Source organism: Salvia miltiorrhiza, chromosome 3, assembly GCF_028751815.1.
Source record: "Salvia miltiorrhiza cultivar Shanhuang (shh) chromosome 3, IMPLAD_Smil_shh, whole genome shotgun sequence".
Lineage (NCBI taxonomy): Eukaryota > Viridiplantae > Streptophyta > Magnoliopsida > Lamiales > Lamiaceae > Salvia > Salvia miltiorrhiza.
In genome coordinates, this window is record NC_080389.1 from 61,087,214 (window position 1) to 61,109,193 (window position 21,980).

At 34.3% G+C, this 21,980-nt stretch overlaps 3 protein-coding genes across 3 annotated transcripts; 2 read left to right on the plus strand and 1 right to left on the minus strand.

Moving 5' to 3' along the window:
- Positions 1-3,497: 3,497 nt before the first annotated feature.
- LOC131015137 (protein POLAR LOCALIZATION DURING ASYMMETRIC DIVISION AND REDISTRIBUTION-like) lies at positions 3,498-5,137 on the minus strand. Its single transcript, XM_057943393.1, has 3 exons — positions 4,732-5,137; positions 4,217-4,626; positions 3,498-4,081 (listed from the first exon to the last, which is right to left on the minus strand). Exons 1-3 carry the CDS (start codon positions 4,976-4,978, stop codon positions 3,794-3,796), a joined length of 945 nt encoding a protein of 314 aa, XP_057799376.1. The 5' UTR covers positions 4,979-5,137; the 3' UTR covers positions 3,498-3,793.
- A 3,572-nt stretch (positions 5,138-8,709) lies between these two features.
- Positions 8,710-11,604, plus strand: LOC131015138 (chorismate mutase 2). Its single transcript, XM_057943394.1, has 5 exons — positions 8,710-10,029; positions 10,645-10,731; positions 10,806-10,949; positions 11,022-11,114; positions 11,196-11,604. Exons 1-5 carry the CDS (start codon positions 9,814-9,816, stop codon positions 11,418-11,420), a joined length of 765 nt encoding a protein of 254 aa, XP_057799377.1. The 5' UTR covers positions 8,710-9,813; the 3' UTR covers positions 11,421-11,604.
- Positions 11,605-14,801: 3,197 nt separating this feature from the next.
- Positions 14,802-21,150, plus strand: LOC131015139 (formin-like protein 18). Its single transcript, XM_057943395.1, is given in 19 exon segments — positions 14,802-15,339; positions 15,541-16,241; positions 16,481-16,702; positions 16,801-17,903; positions 18,001-18,063; positions 18,065-18,116; positions 18,248-18,319; positions 18,665-18,763; positions 18,831-18,848; positions 18,850-18,873; positions 18,967-19,047; positions 19,152-19,202; positions 19,279-19,360; positions 19,438-19,532; positions 19,729-19,800; positions 19,873-19,989; positions 20,208-20,276; positions 20,354-20,420; positions 20,533-21,150. Coding segments are annotated over 19 exon segments (3,261 nt in total). The 5' UTR covers positions 14,802-15,266; the 3' UTR covers positions 20,733-21,150.
- Positions 21,151-21,980: the final 830 nt, after the last annotated feature.

A 21,980-nucleotide genomic window follows, 5' to 3' on the forward strand; every position in this document is an offset into this window, starting at 1 on the left:
TCGCTCTCTATGGAATTTGAACTTAGGACCTTGAATTCATCCAACAAAGTGATGAAATAACCATACATTTTTATGATAACTAGGGCTGAAAATTGTTTATAATTAATTTATATTTTAAAATGAATTTTTATTTTAGTTCATACCTATATATATGGTATATATATATAAGTTTTGAAATGATGATAATTCACATAACGCATATGATATCCCATCTTCACAAAAAATATGATAAAGATTCGTTTGATACGCAGTATGGGATAATGTATATATATATGATAGGTTTGATTGAGGTATATATCTATGTAACATATAGAGTAATATAATATTTGATAGAATGTATTAAAATATATGCAATATGTAATTTCGTATTTGATACGATGTATTAAAATTATATATAATTAATACTAATTATTATAATTATAATTTGTATTAAAGGTGTCGTGTGTTTTGAATAAAACAAGTTATTAAGATGACAATAATATATACCTAATATTAATTTTCGGATATATATACTAGGGACAAGTCATGTTATCACAAATTAATATATTTTTTGATTCTTGGTACATTTAATTATTACTACTACTTTAGTTGTTATTTTCAAAGTGAGATACTTCTTGCTTTCTGATTCGGTTGTTTTGACGTTGTGGTCAAATTAATAGAATGTTGATTTATTATCTTTTAAATGGGTCGTCACCATGCAATATGTTGGTTTATTATATTTAACAGTAATAAAATGGATCTTATTGTTAAACCTTCGTTTAATTCGTGGCAACTTAAAACCATGCATATAGGAATTTAAAACTGTACTCAATATATGTGTGTATTTATATAGCAGATGAAGTATTACAAATCTAAGGCTCCAATATATTTGTCTGAATTAATGTTACATATTCAATTTTCATTTGAAAATATATGGTACTTTTTAGTAATACTGAAAATTATATATATATAGGGTGTGGTTCTAGAGAGAACTACATTATTTGTGAGAACGTGAGAACCATCAAATCTAATGCATTCGCTGTTAAAATTAATGCACTCAAAAAAATTAAAAAAATTGCTCCCTTCAGGATTCGAACCCAGGATCTGCATTCATCCAACAAGATGATGCATCCACCGTAGATCTTGATGATCGAATAGCTGAATTAAGGAGTTGTAGATTAGTGTTTTAAGTGTGTAGGTAATAAAGATAAAAATGATAAAGTAGGAGAGGGAGAGAGAATGTAATAAAGAATGTAATAATTATTACCTTATTTGGAAATATGTCAAGATTCGTGAGACAGCCCAAAAAAGAATACGTGTCAAGATTCGTGGGACGGAGGGAGTATGTCATTTTTTTCGGTTTCATTTTATTTGTTCTTGTAAAAAAGAAAAGGAATTACTTCAAAAAGTTCCTAATTGGACTGTTAATTTGTTGTAGACTTCCACTAATCCACCACTCTACTATTTGATATCAATGATATATACCACGTGCCATGGTATATTAAAATTAGAAACTATTGAAATTTTGAAATGAAAAAGAAATTAATTTGGATGGATGGTGAACAAATAAATTTTGTCACAATTCTTAGCCCAGTCTTTGTAAGAACAGACTTCCAGTTTTAATAAATAAGGCATATATAATTAACACTCTATCTCTATATATTGTATAATGAAGTTTCTAATATAATCCTAATTTAATGGACAGTTGACGTTTTCAACATATATCCTAAGCTTGTACAGTAAACTTCACAAACCATTATTTCCTTTAATTTTGTTATTCTTCCATTTCTTTCTAGAAGGGTTTTGACCTCCACTCTTGTGATTTGAAGAAAGATTATATACGTATGTGCGCTGGCAAGGCTAAATGAAATTAGATCAAACATAGAATTAATTCCAATTAATAATGAATATAAAGACCTAATTAGTAAACCAAAGTTAGGCCATATTTAATTTGTGGCAGCCCTATAGTTAGTGGTAGACGTATGTAGATGCTAAATATTTTATATTTATCATTAAATTTTATTTTATTTGAGCTTTCGTACAACTAAAATATTATCAACCCGCTATTATTTCGTGGCGTTACTATAATAGATGCTTCCAAAAATTATAAAAAGCACATGTATATTTAGCAAAAAATAATTAATAAATTTTTATTTTAATAATATATTAATGATAGGACCCGACTCGTATCCACATGATGGTGACGATAATTTTAGATACTAATCTTTTCTTTTTATTCTTATTTTGATTCCGTCTTTCACGTCGTTATATTTTGTTTATCAAGAATTTTCACTCCTCCACTGTCCCATAATTTATTCTTCTTTATCTGTGATTATTTTATTAACCAAAAATGAATATGAATTAGGATGATTTTGCATGTTCGGATTTTAGAATTTTAACCATTAAATTTTATGGGAACATGAAACTATAAAATATGCATAAATAATAAATATAGGAACCATGCACGGGAATGACGAAAAAATCCTTAATTAATTTCGGTACGTCAAAATAATATTTCATAAAGTCATCAACTACTATAGTAGCTAATTATATGAACTCCAAATAAGATCACAATTGAAAGTTCATCACGTTTAATTTTAAAAAATCTAGGGATTTTACAATATATATAATAAAACATTATTAGAAGGGAAAAAGAAATAGATGAAAAAGTAGATGCCTACCTTGATTTTCTTATTCCAATTAAAATACGTGCTAGGGTTCGTGAAATTTATCGTCCATCTAGATGCTCGTCCTTTCCTTTTTCTTCTAGATGTTTTTTTTTTCCTTCTAGATGTTGATCATATAGTGTGTATTTTCTTGCCAATATAATATTTAAAATCCTATGTTGCTTATGTTCAGTACCTATAGACAGTACATAATTATTGATGGACAACTTTATTCATATGGTAAAGAAAAAATAGTTGATTTAGAGTCAATGAATAACTTAAAATAATCAACTCTATCCTTGCTCAAATCTGTTCCCATTACTAATTAGAAGTGTGTTATTGAGGAAGATGATATTTACTTGTAAAATATACTAAAAGTTTTTCTTCAAAAACAAAAAGATAGCCGAAAAATACACCAACTATTTTCGAATTTGCATATCGCACATAACCTTCAAAAATAGCTCCAAAATACATGACCTTTTGATTTAGTTGTAATTTGCATCCGGCGGAAATTCCGACCGTTCTTATGTTTGACCAGCGATGATGTGGACACTATTTTAAACTACATGACATAACATATGCATACTATTTCAAAGTTACTAATACTTTTAATTATAAAACTTAATTTTTTATAGAAAAAATACAATGAAATTAAATTTAATAAGTGTACAAGGGATTATTTCAAAAGATAATAATAATAATAATAATAATAATAATAATAATAATAATAATAATAATAATAATAATAATAATAATAATAATAATAATAATAATAATAATAATAATAAGTATTGGAGCCCAAAACATATTCAAAAAAAAAAGTATTGGAGCCCAAAACAGATTAGTTCAATAAGATTTGGGCTTTACAAATATGGAGTTGGGAAGTATATAGTTCATTGTTATTTTGGGCCCACGATTCGAGAAATAGGCCCACGCTCATACTTAGATATCTCATTCTCGCCCTTACATTCCTGCAAATTAAAGAAGTGACTGAAAAATATTTAACAAAGAAACCCAAAACTTTCAGGAAACTAACAATTACGCCCCAACATTTCCTACTACATTGTTAGGATGTTCATATTGTATTTCTATACAGACTTGATTCCCAGATTTGTGCCTCTTTCAACAACTTCAAATCCTGGTTCCATTCACACCTGCGCCGACATGGCGGCGAAGGCGGGAAGGTGCTGAGCAACGAGGCGTGCCGCGTCTCTCCACATCAGAACCTCTGTTTCTTTCTCCTCTAGCTGCTGCACTGCGTAGTCTAGAGCTGATTCAAGCTCGTTTATCTTTTCCTGCTGCCTCACCTCCAGCACTTGGTACAGTTTTCTCTCCAGATCTCTCGGAGATACGCCGTGGAACTCGTCCCGGCTAAATTCGTGTTCTTCGCGGCACATGTTGAGGCTCAATTCAGCACCATTTTGCTCCTCATTTAACTGTGCCATCACAAAATTTGGACAAAATCAAGAAATCTGATCCATACACTATCACAACTCAAATATAATGAGGCAAAAATTGGATTGCTGCATCATATTCATTCAAGGAATTATTTAGTTATCTGGCGTTTGTACCTCTGGATATGAAAATTCTCCTTTTTCCGGGAGATGTAAGCGACCGAGTTCAGCTTCCAGTTCTGCCTCGAGTTGATCCATTCTCGAACTACTACCCTGCCTCCTAAATTGATCGCAACGAAAACCAATTTCAGGCTGATTAACATCATTTGGAGATGAACATTGAACCGAATTGTGCTCCTCGGCATACAGGATTTCCTGGACATGGTTGTTAGTAAGAGAAGAACAAATGCTGGATGCAGAGCGCATATGAAGATGATCGTCGCCTTGATTTTCAATTTCTGTTTGGAAGTGTTGCAGCAGCGATTCGATTCTCTCCCGCAGCTCAGCCATCTTCCTGAGCTCAATTCTAACAAGATAGATCAGACCATACCCAACCCCAAGGTTGAACGTAGCCTCTTTCCCAATCTCTGCCACACAAACAAATGCAGAGAGAAGCTTAGAACACACAAACAGTTCATTGAAGCTACATCTGCTGAAATATAATTGCATACTACTAAAATTCACAAATTTACCTGAAAAATCTTCCGTGGAAGGAGATACTACTCCAATTTCTCTCTGTACATCTAGATCCGCGTCGATTTCCCCCTTTCCCCAATTTCTCTCCGCGAATTTCGTTCTCGGAACCCTAGATTTCCCGCCATTGAACCAACGCCAGAAGATAAACGATGGCGAAATACAAGTGAAACTCCGGCAGATTTCTCTCCTCCGCCGCGGCCTCCGGTAATCCGCAACATCGCGGTCGTGGCCTTCGCACTTCATTGTGGAACAATGCGAAGAAGCACTGCTACGGTAGGCCCCTTTATATACAGAATTTGAATTGCATGGCTGAATTTAAACTTAAATGAATTACACAAGTATGCAGATATGTGATTTCCAGTTTCCATTAATGGCGGGCAGAGAAATTGAAGAGCGTTTGGTAAGTGAGCAAATAAATCGATCACGGGTTTTAAGTGAGACACTTCAAATTCATCAAAGGTGGAGGGAAATTTTGAAAGGCGACGAGTTTCGAGATATCAGTATTTATTGGGGTACCTAACGCAAATCCCAACAATTAATGGCCTTAAATGGCAAGTGCTTTTAAAAATTAAAATGACTGCTCTAAAGTACTCCCCCCGTCCCTGAAATAAGTTCCTTTTTTTTCCATTTTGGGACGTTCCCCAAATAAGTTCCTCTTTCTTTCTTTCTATTTTTGGACAACTACCCCACCACTAATAATATTTTATTTATTCTTACTTTTCACTTTTTCACCACTCCCAATATTAATTATAACACTTTTTCACCTTTTCATCACTCCCAATACTAATTATAACATATTTTTTCCACTATCAATACACTTTACCATTTTCCTTAAAACCCGTGCCGTCCCCAAAGAGGAACTTATTTTGGGGACGGAGGGAGTATTAAAATTAAATTATTTACTACTATTAAAATAGTAGTAAATCATTGCCGATTGAAAGTTGGAGATAACAAATAAAGTTGATTAGATATTTATTACCATTGAAGTAAGTTGGAGTATAAGATATACTTCTATTAATTTTTATTTTTTTTCCTTCTTCTTCTTAAAAGAGGTTACACTATTAAGCTAATAAATCGTACTTTTAAGTTACTAGTTTATTTAACAAGCTTATGAATTGCGAATAATATCGAGCTCAATCGTAACTCATGTGTACATAGTTAACGAGTTTCACTAAATGAGTCGGAACATATTTTTTCAAAATCAAAATTCAAATACTCACGTTTCATAAAAAAAATTTATCATGTCACGGAACATGAATCATGAGATACAATTAAACTCATATTGTCTTGCCACAACATTGTAAAATTTAATAGTATTCCTTTTATTATATATACATTTATATATAATAGTATTCCTTTCGTGGGTTAAATGGGAAGATCTGTGTATGGAGAAAAAGGAGGGGGGCCTGGGTTTTAGGAATATCGAGTGGTTCAATCACGCTCTGGTTTTGAAATGGTTGTGGAGATATATAGAGGGAGGAGGGTTGCTTTGGGCAAAAGTTATGAGGTCAATTTATGGGGAGGTGGAGTGGGGAGTCGAGGGGTCGTTCACCTTGGGGAGATGTAGGTCGGCAGGTGGCTAGTGGCCGAATTTAGTGGCGAAGGCCGGAAGTGGGGGTGGGGGGTGGTTTCGGGATAATGTTGAAAGGAAAGTCGGAGATGGGCAAGACACTAAATTTTGGGACCACTGTTGGGCAGGGAGTACACCCCTTAGGTTAGTTTTCCCAAGATTATTTCACTTGAGCGTGAATAAGGAGGCGTTGGTGAGTGAGATGGGGAGTTGGGAAAATGGGGCGTGGGAGGGGGATATGAGATGGAGGAGAGAGCTCCGGGAGAGATATGTTGAAGCTACTAACAATTTGGTTGCTTGTCTCTTCGATCCCGATCCTTGTGCAGGTACCAAAGATAGATGGATATGGAGAGCAGATAAAGATGGGGAGTACACGACAAAATCTGCATACTCGGTGATCAAAGCTTCAAGGATTACTATCCCGCCGGTGATTACTAATAAGGAGGCGTTGGCAAAAATTTGGGACACACCCGCGACACAAAAAGCAAAAGTCTTAGCTTGGAGGATCCTGAGGCGAAGATTACCAACTTGTGATAATCTTAGGAAGAGGAATGTGCTGTTAAACGTGGAGGAGGCGATGTGCAATGCTTGCTTCCACAACCTGGAATCGACTGGGCATGTCTTCTTACTCTGCCCAAAAACTGGACTGTTGTAGGACAAGGTCCAAAAGTGGCTCGGATGTAGCGCGGTTCGACCTCAAAGTATCTCCTCTCATTTCCATACCTTTACTCATCTGGGGAGGGGAAAGGAATGTGAACTTTTTCTCAAGGCCTTGTGGATGTGCACCAATTGGGTGTTGTGGAAGAAAAGGAACGAAAGTCGCTTTGAAGGAAAAAGGTGGCAGATTGACGGTGTTCTCATGGAGATCAAAATGAGATCATGGAGTTGGGCTAACGAGTTTAAGAGTCTCGGTAAAGATTTCAGTTTCTATAATTGGTGCTCTGATGACTAGTTGTCAAGACTGGTGTAAGTTTATTGTTTGTGGTATCTCTGGTACCTAAGTTTCCTTTTAATTAATTTTCTTGATCAAAAAAAATTTATACTAATATTTAAAAAGTCAAGATTTTAATTTATTAATATAAACACAAAGAATCGTTAACTTTTGACTTTGTAATATATATAAAGATCACTTCTTTCCATTATTCGAACAGGGGCATGTATTGATGAGGAATCTAATTTAAGCATTAAAATTGAGGTATTAATTGTTTTGCAAGGGGTTATTGATTTAAATTTCATCAACATTGTGTGAGATGTATTTAAATTGATTTAATAGTATATAATAGCTTAATTGTGTTAGATGAATTAATTTACTAATATAATTTTATGACATATAGTATTTTGTATCTCAAAGAATAAAAAGAAGAGAAGGCAGAGACTAGGGGTGGAAAATCGGGTACCCGCGGGTACCCGCGGGACGAAAACTGCCGAAAACGGCACCCTCACCCGACCCTCTTCCCCGATGCGGGTACCCGAATACCCGCAGCGGATACCCGCTGCGGGTATGAGGGTACCCTCACAGTCCCGCGATTTTTTTTTTTAATTGTAATTTTGCGGGTTTTTGGTCCCGCTGGAGGGTATTTCGTCCCGCGAGAGGGTATTTTGTCCCGCATTTCACAAAAAAAATTGAAAATATCCTTTCTATTTCATCGATTATCCATAAAACCTGTGACGAATAAAATTCCTAATATTATTAAATAAAATTATTTAATTTTATTTTTAAATTTTGGTTAATTGGTTTAATTCCTAATATTATTAAATAAAATTGGTTTAATTCCTAATATTTATTGGTTTAATTCCTAATATTATTAAATAAAATTCCTAATATTATTGGTTTAATTCATAATATTTATTGGTTTAATTCCTAATATTTATTGGTTTAATTCCTAATATTATTAAATAAAATTCCTAATATTTATTGGTTTAATTCCTAATATTATTGGTTTAATTTCTAATATTTATGGGTTTAATTCCTAACATTTATTGGTTTAATTCCTAATAAAATTGGTTTAATTCCTAATATTTAATTTTGGTTAATTGGTTTAATTCCTAATATTATTAAATAAAATTATTTAATTTTATTTTTTAAATATTTATTGCGGGTATGCGGGTACCCGCGGATACCCTCTACCCGCGATTTTTGAGGATGCGATACCCGCACCCGACCCTCCACCCGAATTTTGCGGGTATCGGGTACCCGATACCCGCGCGGGTATCGGGACGGGTGAGGGTATACCCGATACCCGCAACCCGATTTTCCACCCCTAGCAGAGACGATAAGGATTAGAAGTGAAATTAGAATCCCATTCCCACCGAAGAAAGAGCGGGAGTCCCACATTTATAACGTGTAGAAACATTGAATGATAGACTTGGCGTTATAAGTAACCCAACAAAATTAAATGTGCACACGCATATACATACATGGCCTCAAAATGCTTGTTATTTATAGTGATATTTTCGTGTGGTTTGACGGCTTATTCTCTACCAAACACTTCTGCTGCCAATGCCAATGCCTCGTTTTATAAACCAGGTACTTACGTTTTATTTGGACCGTTGGTTTTTTATTCATTATGTACCAATTGTTGTGAATATTATTTTTTCTTTAGCCTGCGTTTATTTAGATGGATAAATTTATCTATTAAAAATGATGAATAATACAAATTTATACCTTTAAATGTCTCCTTACTTTCCAACATTTGACACAAAAAGAGATGCTCACCATTTTTCATTCCTTATTTTTACTTTAAGGATGAATAATATTATCACACCAAAAATGGAGGGATAATATTATCCATCCTTGAAGTGAAAATAAGGATAAAAAAATGATGAACATTTCTTTTTATGTCAAATATTGAAAAAGAAATGAGACATTTAAAGACATAAATGTGTGTTATTCATTATTTTTCATGGATAAATTTATCCATTAAAGTAAATGCAGCCTAATAAAAGTTCATACATTTTGGGTCTAAAAGATAGTATTAATACAGAGAAGAGTGACTCTAATGAAATAGTATTATACAGAATTTACTCCGTCTTCTCCAATTCTCTTACTTTGAACATAGGATTTTCGTCAAGTCACTTTTGTCGGTTTGTGTGCGAGGTTAAAGAATTATGATATAATTATATTACTATCTCATCTACAAAATGGTGCATAGAATTCCAAAATTTGTATAATACCTACACTTGGCCATTTCTCCATAAAAAATCTTTGATTTTGAGTTTTGAGGCACATAATTTATGTATATAAGTTGGTTAGTGGCTAACACGTGAATTGCACTACCAGAAACTGACACTGAAAATTGAAATACACACGACAAAAGCCGAACCGTGGACTCCACCCTTCACTCTCTCTCTCTTAATATTCTCTTCTGCCTCTAATCCACGCCATTACAGCCTCTGATTAAGTTCATAACACGCCATAAACCAGACGTAATTTCGAGTTTAGGGTTTCGAAACATCGATCCCCCTTTTCCAGAATCAGTTCTAGTCTGGTTGTAATTATATTGAAAATATGGGTGATTGTGGTGAAACGGAGCAAGGCGCGTATCTGGACAGCTTGCTGAATCTGGAATCGTTGAGGCAGAGCCTGGTGCGGCAGGAAGACACCATCATCTTCAGCCTGATTGAGAGGTCCAGATATCCGATCAACTCGCGCTTGTACGATCAATCCGCCGCTCCTTCTCTCTTGCGCTTCTTCCTCGAGGAATCCGAAGCTGTTCAAGCTAAGGTGCGTCTGAAATTTCAGAGCTCTGCTTTTCTTCTTTTTTTTATGCAAATGGAGGCGTGGATCGATGCTGTAGTTGATAATGATTGTGGAAAAAGCTAGATGAATTGTTGTTTCTTCGGACTGTTTTTAATTTATTTTAAAAATATTTTCCACATTCCTTAATTGTATTTGGAAAAGTGTAATTAATAGATTTTTTGTACTAAGAAATGATAAGGAAATGTATAATTATAGCTTGATATTTAAAAATAAAAGAATTATCAATGGATAAGCAATAATTTGACTTGAGTTGATTAATTACGCTGTTAACAATTTATTTAGGATACACTTTCAAGAATCATAAAAAATAAATCTTAGAATTTATCAATTAATCGCATTAAGTTATGCTTTCTTAATGATTCTTTCTTTTTATTTCAATAGAATTTGTTTGATTTCTTTACCAACTACTAGCTTTTGTTAATTCGTGAGTATCTTCTGCCATTTGATCTTGTTTTATTTAATTGAACGTGGCTTATTACATGCAAATGATTCTACACTTGTTGAACAAAATAAATAACTAACTAATTTCAAATATTCTATGCAAAAACTAACTGAAATTAATATGGCGTTAATTTGCAGGCTGGTCGTTACACTTCACCGGAAGAAAACGCCTTCTTCCCAGATAGTTTACCTCATCCTATGCTGCCTCCTCCTAAGCATAAACCAGTAAAAACTAATCCCAATTCAATCCTCTTCATAAATCTTGACAATTAATAAGATTTATATGTGGAATTCTTTAGGTCTTGCATCCTTCAGGAGCTTGCATCAACATAAATGACAAGATAATCAGTCACTACCTCGAGACGTTGGTCCCTCTCGTTGCTACCAAGGGCGACGATGGCAACTACGCAGCCACTGCAGCCACTGATCTCGCGTGTTTGCAGGTAAAAATGGATATACATTCACTCCATTTAATATGGAATGAGGAATTAGAAGCTCAAATCTTGTTGTTTTAGGCCCTTTCAAGAAGGATTCACTTTGGTAAATTTGTGGCTGAGGTCAAATTCAGAGACTCCCCTCAAGACTATACTCCGGCTATACTTGCTAAGGTATATATATTATACTTGTATAGTTTCATTTTATCATTTCACTACTACATATGAAATTTCGTTGGTGTACGTAATAAGCAGGATAAGGAAGGTTTGATGAAGCTGTTGACGTTTGAGAGCGTGGAAGAGGCGATCAAGAAGCGAGTGGAGAAGAAAGCGATGGTGTTCGGGCAGGACGTGGGGCTCCAAGAAAATGGCAGCAGGTATAAGGTTAAACCTGCACTGGTTTCTCAAATGTATGGGGACTGGCTCATCCCTTTGACAAAATTTGTTCAAGTCGAGTACCTTCTTCGTCGTCTCGATTGATCAACATTTTCCCCATTCCTCTGCTTCTGTCTTGATCAACTTCAACCACTCCATCGATCACCATTCTTTCGTTGGTAATTATTTGAGTGTACCTTTTGTGGGAAGAGTTAATGAAATCTAATATCATGTATTGGTAGTTGTTTATCTTCTTTGTGAAGTGAATGAGATTCTATATTTTCTGGTATGTTCGACTTTTGAGCTTTAGATGAATTAATTATCGTTAATAGTACCCCCTTCGATCAGTTGATCTCAATTCATTGAGACACTAGTCAAGGTAATTAATACACTCCCTTCATCTTTCAATAATTGTTTTATCTAAAAATGAATTTTACCTTCAAATAAGTATCACATTTCACAATTCTACAATAAAATAGAACTTCTAATTTTCCTCGATCTTATCAACGTTTTTGCATTTTGAATGCAATAATTAGCATTTATTATGAATTTTAAGAATTTAAGATTGTCCCAGTGCATATACTCTCTCCGTCCACGAAAATTTGTCACAATTTCCTTTTCGGTCAGTTTGCAAAAAGTTTGTCACTTCTATTTGTAGTAGCATGAGCCACACAACTTCACTCACATTTAAAATGAGACAATTACTCTACTTATATTTTATTAAAACTCATAACATTCACAAAGTAGTAAATTTTTTTGTGGACAGAGAAAGTATTTTCTTATATAAATTCATTTTGTTGCGAAATGAACACATAGTTTAAAAGATTATATGACAGTAAATTCAAACTCAAGGCATTTGACTACCATTAACTCAACACGCATATATTTCCTAATTAAGTTGTTAGTATTGCCACATATTATATTATTCATAAATACTATGTCCCACTCAAGGCGTTAAATTAGTAATTTTATATTTATTATAGTTATATATTTAATTATTCATTTATTATTTTACAATGTCACCCCTACATATATTTCCTTTCCTTAATAATTAAGGATTATTTCCTTACATACATTAAACTAATTATTTTACAATGTCACCCCTACAAAGAAATATTCTATATGCATTTTAAATATATATGTCTGTGATAATATCTTTATATAGTATAAAACTCATCAAAAAATAGTTTTAAATTAATAAGTTATAAAAAGATTTAAAATATTTTATTTTCTCTCTCTTTGTTAAAATTTTACAACTTTTTATATATGTTTGTGTATGAAAATATTTATTTATTTATTATGACGTGTAGTACTTGTAATAATGTATAATGTTAATTTACATTATAAAATTATTTATAATGTCATAAGCAAAAATGTTCAATCATTTTACATTATATGTTAAAAATGTCTTATTTTACAAATATGACGAGACTCTTTATATTATTACTTTATTAGTAAGTACGTAAATGGGTACCTAAAATTTGAGAATCGAGTCGATATGAAACGAACCGAGCTTAAAATTTTATTTGTATTTAAGTACAAAATTTTTATTTGTAATATGAATTTGCCTAGCTACTAACCTATTAATTAGTTTTAAAAATATTGTATCATGCATGCATGTTGACTTAACTTCTAACATAAACACTAACACTCTACACACATAATCAATATTAATGTATCTTTTTAGTCATATTAACACTTTAACACAAATAACACTGATCGACACATAATTTCAGATATTTGATTAAAAATTGCGAATAATTAATATAAAAATTATGAACTAGAAAATCTATATAATATACTATAAAAAATGAGTTTTTTCCCTCCATATTTTCCCTCTCTCTCTCTCTCTCTCATAATTTTAATTCTTTTCTAAATATCATCAAATTTAATTTACAAAGAAATATTCTGTATGCATTTTAAATATATATGTCTGTGATAATATCTTTATAAAACTCATCAAAAAATAGTTTTAAAATTAATAAGTTATAAAAAGATTTAAAATATTTTATTCTCTCTCTTCGTTAAAATTTTACAACTTTTATTTATGTTTGTGTATGAAAATATTCATTTATTTATTATGACGTGTAGTACTCATAATAATGTATAATGTTAATTTACATTATAAAATTATTTAATAACTAAAATAATCATTAAAATTTACACAGAGTTGAAAATTACGTTTTTAAATTAAGGATTTTATTGAGTAATTGATGTAAATTATTTCTCATCATAGTGGTAAAGGCTTTCTCATAATTTCTCTCAACGAATGATCAATCCCTCTTTGATGCATTTACGCTTCTTTTCTTCTCTTTATTTTTTTCATCTTCTCTTTTTTTTTTGTCAAATAAAAATTGAATTATAGTACTATTTTTTAAACCACACCAAACCACGGTGAATTTATTCTTTCTTTTTAAAAAAAAAAAAATTCATTAATTCATCTTTTTCTTCTTCTAAGGTTTCTTCAGTGATCTCTCAACTAAGGTAATTTTTTTAAAAAAATTAGTTATATTTTATACTTGTTAAATCACACCAAACTAAACACATTTATGCTTCTTTTTTCATAAACTTTTTTTATTTATATATCTTCCATTTCCTAAGTTTTATTCAACGATCTTTCAAGTCTAGAACAAGATAATTTCTTAAAACATTTCAATCATATTTTATATTTTATAAAGTATGATGTGTTAATAGGTAAAAATGTCGAATCATATTAATTTATATGTTAAAAATGTCTCATTTTATAAATATGACTAGACTCTTCAAATTGTTGGTAGTGGGTACTCAAAGTTTGAGGATCGAGTCGGTGTGAAATAAATCGAGGCTATGTTTTTATTTGTATTTAATTAAGTACAAATATCTAATTTGTAATATAAATTTGTCTACTATCCAATTAATTAGATTTATAAATGTTAATGATGATTTATTTTTACAATATGTACACTAACACTAACAATAACACTCTACGCTCATAATCAATATTAATATAAATTTGTTAGTCATATTAACACTCAAATTAACACAAATAACAATCTACACATAATTTCAAATATTTATTTCATTTTAATTTGAAATCACAATATTATATATATATATATATATATATATATATATATATATATATATATATATATATAGGACCACTGACATGATGATAATTGATGATGAAATTATATGAAGCCATTTATGCTGCTCAGACCTATATCCAAAAATTTGAAGAGTTAATATATGTGAAAACTTGAAGAAGTTAATTTATGGAGCCATTTATTTGCTGTTTTGTTCTTTTCCTTTTCAGTGGATTTGATATGTTTGGAAATTGGAGGTATTGAATACACTTAGCCATTATAAAATATATGCCAAAATTATTTAAAGGGACATTTTACTCATAAATAGTTTCCATAAAATTTCAAAGGTATTATGGCAGCCATAATTATGGCTCCATATAATTTCTCATCTATTATTATTCATATAATCCGTTATTACAATTTGATCCGATTGAGACACAACAGTCAGATCTGACGCGATCCCAACATTCTCTTAATGCAACCAAAAATCATGTCAAAAATCTAACAAGAAATTAAACGGGATCAGATACCCTTTTTCCCCACACGCTCAAGCTCTCTGCAGCCTTAATTTGATTCCCCTCTTTCGAAGCCAAGCTCACACAACACAGACTAAGTGTGTATGTGAAGAAATGTTTCCATATGGAAAGAGAAATTAGTGTTTCTTGCAGCCTCGGCAAAACCTAGCTGCACTCTAGTTTCTCAATTCCACTTTCTTCAATCTTAAGGATGTAACGTCTGTATATATATATATACTCTTGTTCTTGATTTATGTTTCTCAAGATTTTGTAATCAAAGGCGATTATTTGTTACACGTAAAATTTTGGGTTGTCTGAGCACAATGTGGCTGGTTTAAGGTTCGTGATTGTGGTAGGATCTTCGTGGATAGATGGCTCTTTTACGCAAATTTTTCTACCGGAAGCCGCCGGAAGGGCTCTTGGAGATCTCCGAAAGGGTTTATGGTAACGTGATTTTTTTCTTTTCTTGTGGATTTTTCTTGATTTTGGAATTGAATAATTGATTATTTGTTAATTTAGGGCTATCTATGGATGATTTCCAGCTCATTATCACTATTAGAAAGTTAGAATAGAAGTTTGGCATGATTATGAAGTGAAGAAATGTAGTGTCTGATATGTAATGACTGAATTGTGTGAATTTTGTAGTGTTTGATTGCTGCTTCACTACGAATGTTTTGGGTGGTGAGGAGTATGAAGTGTATATAGGGCGTATCGTGGATCAGCTCCGCGAATACTTCCCGAATTCATCGTTCATAGTGTTTAGTTTCGGAGATGGGGATTACCAAATAGAGATCACTAGTGTTCTAGCTAACCATGGCATAACAGTGGTTGATTACCCCAGCCAGAATGAGAGCTGCCCGGTGCTCACGGTGGAGATGATCCACCACTTTCTTAGGTCGAGCGAGAGCTGGCTCTGCATTGGGCAGAGGAACGTGCTCCTGATGCATTGCCAGAATGGGGCCTTCCCTGTGCTCGCCTTCATGCTGTCAGCATTCTTGATATACAGGAAGCAGTACAGCGGGGAGAAGAAGACGTTGGATATGGTGTACAAGCAAGCTCCTGAAGAGGCTATGCACTTGCTGTCGCCTATAGACCCGTTGCCTTCACAATTGAGGTATCTGCAGTATGTGTCGAGGAGGAACATAGGGTCGCGTTGGCCACCCTTGGACAGGGCTCTGACCTTGGATTGTGTCATTCTTAGAGCCATCCCCAATATGGATGGAAAGGGGGGTTGCCGTCCCATATTTAGGATATATGGACCGGATCCATTGATGGCTGCTGATCCCAAAACTAAGATGCTTTTCTCTATGCCAAAGAGAAGCAAAGCTGTGGGTTATTTTAAACAGGTATGCATCCTTCACTGAAGAAGAATCCATATGATCCTATAGTTTGGTTTGCATTTGAGATATATTTCATTTTCTTATGAACCTGCTGTGACTGGCTGCTATTTTGGTATCTGTTGATATTTAGTAAGTAGAAATTGCAACTTGTGTGATTATGTTTCTTCATATCCTGTTTGCTCAGAAATGAGGCCATTCGGTTTCAATGTTTCCTTCTCAATGTTTTGTCAAACTTTCTTTTACAGGCAGACTATGAACTTGTTAAAATTGATATCAATTGCCATGTACAAGGTGACGTTGTTCTCGAGTGTATAACTCTGGATGATAATTTAGAAGACGAAGACATGATGTTCCGCGTGATGTTCAACACGGCGTTTATCAGATCAAACGTGTTGATGCTTACCTGTGAGGAGCTTGATACAGTTTGGAACGCCAAGGATCACTTCCCTAAGGACTTCAGAGCAGAGGTAAAGCCTCTTATCCGGCTATGTTATCTGGCTATCCGTTTTGTCTCAAATCCGGACATCTTCTGATGTTGGATTCTTGTGTTTCTGGTCGGATTTAGATTATTTTCTCCGACATGGATTCCACTTCTGCAATTACGATGATTGATTTACCGAGCAACCAAGATATAGAAGGTCTTCCCATTGAAGCATTTTCTCAAGTTCATGACATATTCAACGACCTCGACTGGGGGGACACGGAGATAGACAATGCTCTCAACATAATCCAACAAATGACTGTCTCTAGTATTCTTGAAGAGAAGCTCGATTTTGCTGGTTTTTCAAGTGCCAGAAAGGAGAGCTGGCAGAATGTTGGGCAGGCTGAGAAAGCTGACCTTGCCCCTTTGAAGGTTACTTCTTCTGCTGATTTTCATGCATTTCTTGAGAATGACATGACTTCTCCACCGGCGGGGCTGCGTGAAGTGCTGTCAGCCGCTTCTTCAAAGTCATCATTTGATTTGGAGAACTCTACCAAGAATAATGAATTGCATATTTCTGCACTGTCTAGTCAAGCCTCGTATGCCAGTTCACCGCAGGGTTCGCCCGGAGCTCTCACAGGGTACCGCAATGCGGCACACTCAGCCGTTGGGATTACAGCTCTGCTACACGACCATGCTGATATGGAATCTTCTATGACATCAGTCACTCCGAGTTTAGTAAAATCGGGATCAGGAGCTGCTGCTGCTGCTGCTCCTCCTCCACCACCACTACCATCGCAGTCTAGTCCTGACTTATCTTCTTCTGCACCTCCTCCTCCCCCGCCACCTCCTATTGTAGGAACAACCGAGCCCCCACATTTTCCATCAGCACCTTCCCATTTCCCTCCTCCTCCACCCCCATCTTCGTCTCTTACTATCTCTCCTCCTCCAACACCATCACAGGGGGCGACCCCACCTCCACCACCTCCACCTCAACGTTCAGTGCAGAAGGAAATGCCAGCTCAAGGCGTTCCACCTCCGCCCGCTCCATCAAAACCTGGCGGTGCTGCTTCATTGCTGCTTTCATCTGCCACTGCTATATTGGGTGGAAAGAAGTTGCAACTACGAAGTGGTGCAAAAATGCCGGCTAAAAAGTCATCCCTCAAACCGTATCACTGGTTGAAGCTAACAAGGGCTATACAGGGTAGCCTATGGGCTGAGACACAAAAACCTGAGGAGGCTTCAAAGTATATGTCTCTTCATTTATTTTGTTCCCACCTTAGTTACTCTCATCGGATTATGCAAGTGGTTTTGATTTCGTCTTCACTTATGTCATCTTTTCAGAGCTCCCGAGTTGGACTTGACTGAACTCGAGAGTCTTTTCTCAGCTACTGTTCCAAATTCCGGTCCAGAAAACAAACATGCGTGGCTCAACTGTCAAATCTGATAAAGTCCATCTGGTATGATTGATCAGTTAAAATTATGCTCCTTTTACCTTTTGGACCATAGCATATTTTCTTTCACTCGCAATATGATTGAGCTCTGAAAAACATACAAAATGAAGGTCTTAAGATTTCTGTAACTCCTGCAGATTGAGCTCCGAAGGGCGTACAATTGTGAGATTATGCTGACAAAAGTTAAAATTCCTGTGTCTGATTTAATGGTAGGTTATAATTTCAAAAGTAGTCACAGTTTGTATGTGTGTGTATATCTTCATGCAGTCTCCCTGCTTATGCTTTGTCACGATTTAAAATCATTCACTTGTGATTTTGGGATGAGGTTAATGCTTTGAATCATTCAGCCGTTCTTTGTTATTGGTCAAAGAGTAACATTTGATGTTCATATGTAAAAAAGGTAACATTTTTTATGTGGTGATGAGAAAACAAATAAGCCCAAGTTATTTTTTCATTGACTTTGAGAGTTTGTACAGAAACAAGTAGATCCCTCATTGTCCCTTGAGCATTTAATTTACTTCCTCTGATTGTTGTATCACTATGTTTTTTTACAGAACTCGGTCCTTGCTTTAGATGACTCAGCACTGGATGCTGATCAAGTTGAAAATCTGATAAAGTTTTGTCCAACCAAGGAAGAAATTGAACTTCTCAAGGTATTTTCCTTGTTCTTAATTGGTTTATAGTTCGAGGCATGTCGTGACTATGACCTTTTTCTTACAGAACTACAAAGGTGACAGTCGAGAACCTTGGCAAGTGCGAGCAGGCAAGGAAACCTTAATCAACATATCTCTTCTAAGTCTGATATCAAGCTAATTTTATTACCTTACAGCATTATCTTAATGTTCATGTGTTGCAGTTTTTCATGGAGTTGATGAAAGTTCCACGCGTTGAGGCCAAGCTAAGAGTTTTCTCATTTAAAATTCAATTGTGCTCCCAGGTCAGAAAATAATATACCTTACTCTTGCTTTGGGTATTGAATGAGTTTTCTGGTGAAACAAGTAGTTGATATTTTTCCATTTACTCAACTACATTCTTGTGCAGGTGTCAGATTTGAGAAATAGCTTAGACGTCGTGAATTCTATATCAGAAGAGGCAAGTGATTTTACTCTTTTTCTTTTCATTTTGCTTTTATAAACTATCAGCTTGCATTGAAAATTGTTTTTATCAGGTCAGGGGTTCTGTGAAACTTAAAAGAATCATGCAAACTATCCTTTCATTGGGTAATGCATTAAATCAGGGAACTGCACGAGGCGAGTGAAAACACCGTTTATTTTGGAAAATTGCTCACTTTGAGTCTTAAACTGATATTTATACTTCCATTCCTCAGGTTCTGCAGTTGGATTCCGCTTGGATAGCCTCCCAAAACTCGCTGAAACTAGAGCTCGAAATAACAAGCTCACACTTATTCATTATCTGTGTAAGGTAGATTTCATCATTTTCTGATGCTCATATGTTGCCTTTCATTTTCTTTAAATTTTTTTGGTTTCACATAGACGGCATAATTCTAAGGTCTCGTAGGAGAGTATTATGCGGAGTTTTTTCCATTATACTTTCACAGTCGATGATCTCATACATAGTCCTAACCAGATCTTGTTGCAACTCTTATATCAACGGCTAGGTGCTAGCCGAAAAGTTGCCTGAAGTATTAGATTTTCATGAAGACCTAGTAAATTTAGAGGCTGCAACAAAGGTATTCAAGCATCTTACTTAACTTCCACTCGTTTAGTTTTGTGTTAACTATGTCGGATACATTCTATTGCAGATTCAACTGAAGTACTTAGCAGAGGAAATGCAAGCCATTAGCAAAGGGATTGAAAAAGTCGTACAAGAGCTTACTGCTTCTGAAAACGATGGAGCTGTATCAGAGAGGTTCTGCACGGTAACTCAATCATCAGGCTCGTTGAATGAATTTTTTTTCTAGCTTGTGCAGACTATAGAACTTAGTAATTTTGAAATCTGTCGACTATTAATTTGAACACATAATCCATGCTGAGAGCCTTATAAAATGCATCGACATTCCACACCCCTTCTGTACAGTTTACCAATTTCTTGCTCGGACGAATTTCTTGTTTCTAATCTTCGTATTGAAATGTTCAGATTTTGAAGAACTTTTTGGGCACTGCTGAAGCGGAAGAAAGATCTCTGGCTGCACTTTATTCCGGAGTGGTAAATTCTGACCTTTTCTTAGTCTGCTTCTTCCCCTCCCTGCATCCCTAATTTGATGGATTTTGAGGCTTTTTTAGGGAAGGAATGCAGATTCATTAGCTCAATATTTTGGAGAAGATCCGGCACGTTGCCCATTCGAGCAAGGTATTCATGTTACACCTCAAATCAACGAGCTTTCTTCATCATGGATTAGGCATTTCACCACTTTTTTTTTCCATTTTGTCATGCAAAATGAGAGTTTGAGATGGTTGTGCAGTTGTGTCAACTTTGATGAACTTTGTGAGGATGTTTCGGAAGGCTCACGAGGAAAACTGCAAGCAACTGGAGTTCGAGAAGAAGAAGAAGGCGCAGGAGGCAGCGGAGAATCAGAAGCCGAAAGCAAATGATTCAAGCAAGGAGCTGGAAAATGATCAGAATGGTATTGCAACTTCAGCAAAACTGCCTGGACTTACATAAACCTCAGCTGTAAGATTAAAAAGAAAACATTAAAGTCATTGTTCAAGCTTAGTTGAAAATCAATGATCATGGCCATCACCATCTCATCTCCCAAGTGTGTCCAGAAACGACGATAGCTTGGCCGATCAATGGGGCCTGGGAGACGGTGTGAGGCGATCTTGACCTGCTAGATTCTCTGTAAATAAACAAGAATCCATTTTTATTTAGTCCAGTCCCGATGCAGAAAGGTTGAGAAATCTGGAATTTGGAACAGCTCTCTTGCTTTTTTTTCTTTTTTCTTTTTTTAGTGTTGCTGATTTCTAATGGTCTGATTGAGACTGTGCATGTAAAAGCGCTAATGTAATTGCAAAAAATTCTTGAACATTGTCGGAAAAATTATTTGTGAAATTATTAGAGTAAAGAGGATGGTGATGGTGTTTTCCTTAGTTTGAAGATCCAACATTATACTGCTTGGATTGTACATACTTTGGCATTATGCTTAACGATAGATGTGCTTTATTATTATTATTATTATTATTATTATTATTATTATTATTATTATTATTATTATTATTATTATTATTATTATTATTATTATTATTATTATGACCAAATACTCAATTATATTTTGAATTATCATTCATTTTCTTAATTATATAATTACGGAAAACTATGTAAATCTTTTTCCCAACAAATATTTTGATACGTAAAATTAGGTAGGATCGTGGCGAATCTGATGTGAAAATACATGTGTAAAATAATTTTTGTAATGCTATGTAAACTCAATATTTATAATTAAAATGGAGTCATTGTGAACTTATACACGACAATCTTACTTCGCATTTATGTATTTAAAAAGTTGTTTAAAGATAGATTTGCATAGTTTTATGCAGTTTGAGTACTATTTGGTTCAAATTATAATCCATGATAGAATTAAAAGAAAATGTGGTAATTTAGGATATATTTTGAGTGTTTTCCTTTTTCTTTTCTTTTTATGTTTATTTGGATCAAGCTCTTTCACATATATTAACTTCAAAACAATTATTAAGAAATTGAGAGCAATGCTGTAGCTGACTTCAACTTCCATTTTCAGATAAGCCCAAATCAACTATTCTTATCTTCTTTTATTAGTTATATATATAGCTGTTGGTTCCACGTGTACTCAATAAAGAAATAGGAGTAATAGTAAGAGTTTAATTCTTGCACTTCTACTTTATACTTTTGCTTCCTGGACTTTTATTTTTTGACTTTCCTCTCCCAAAGAAAACA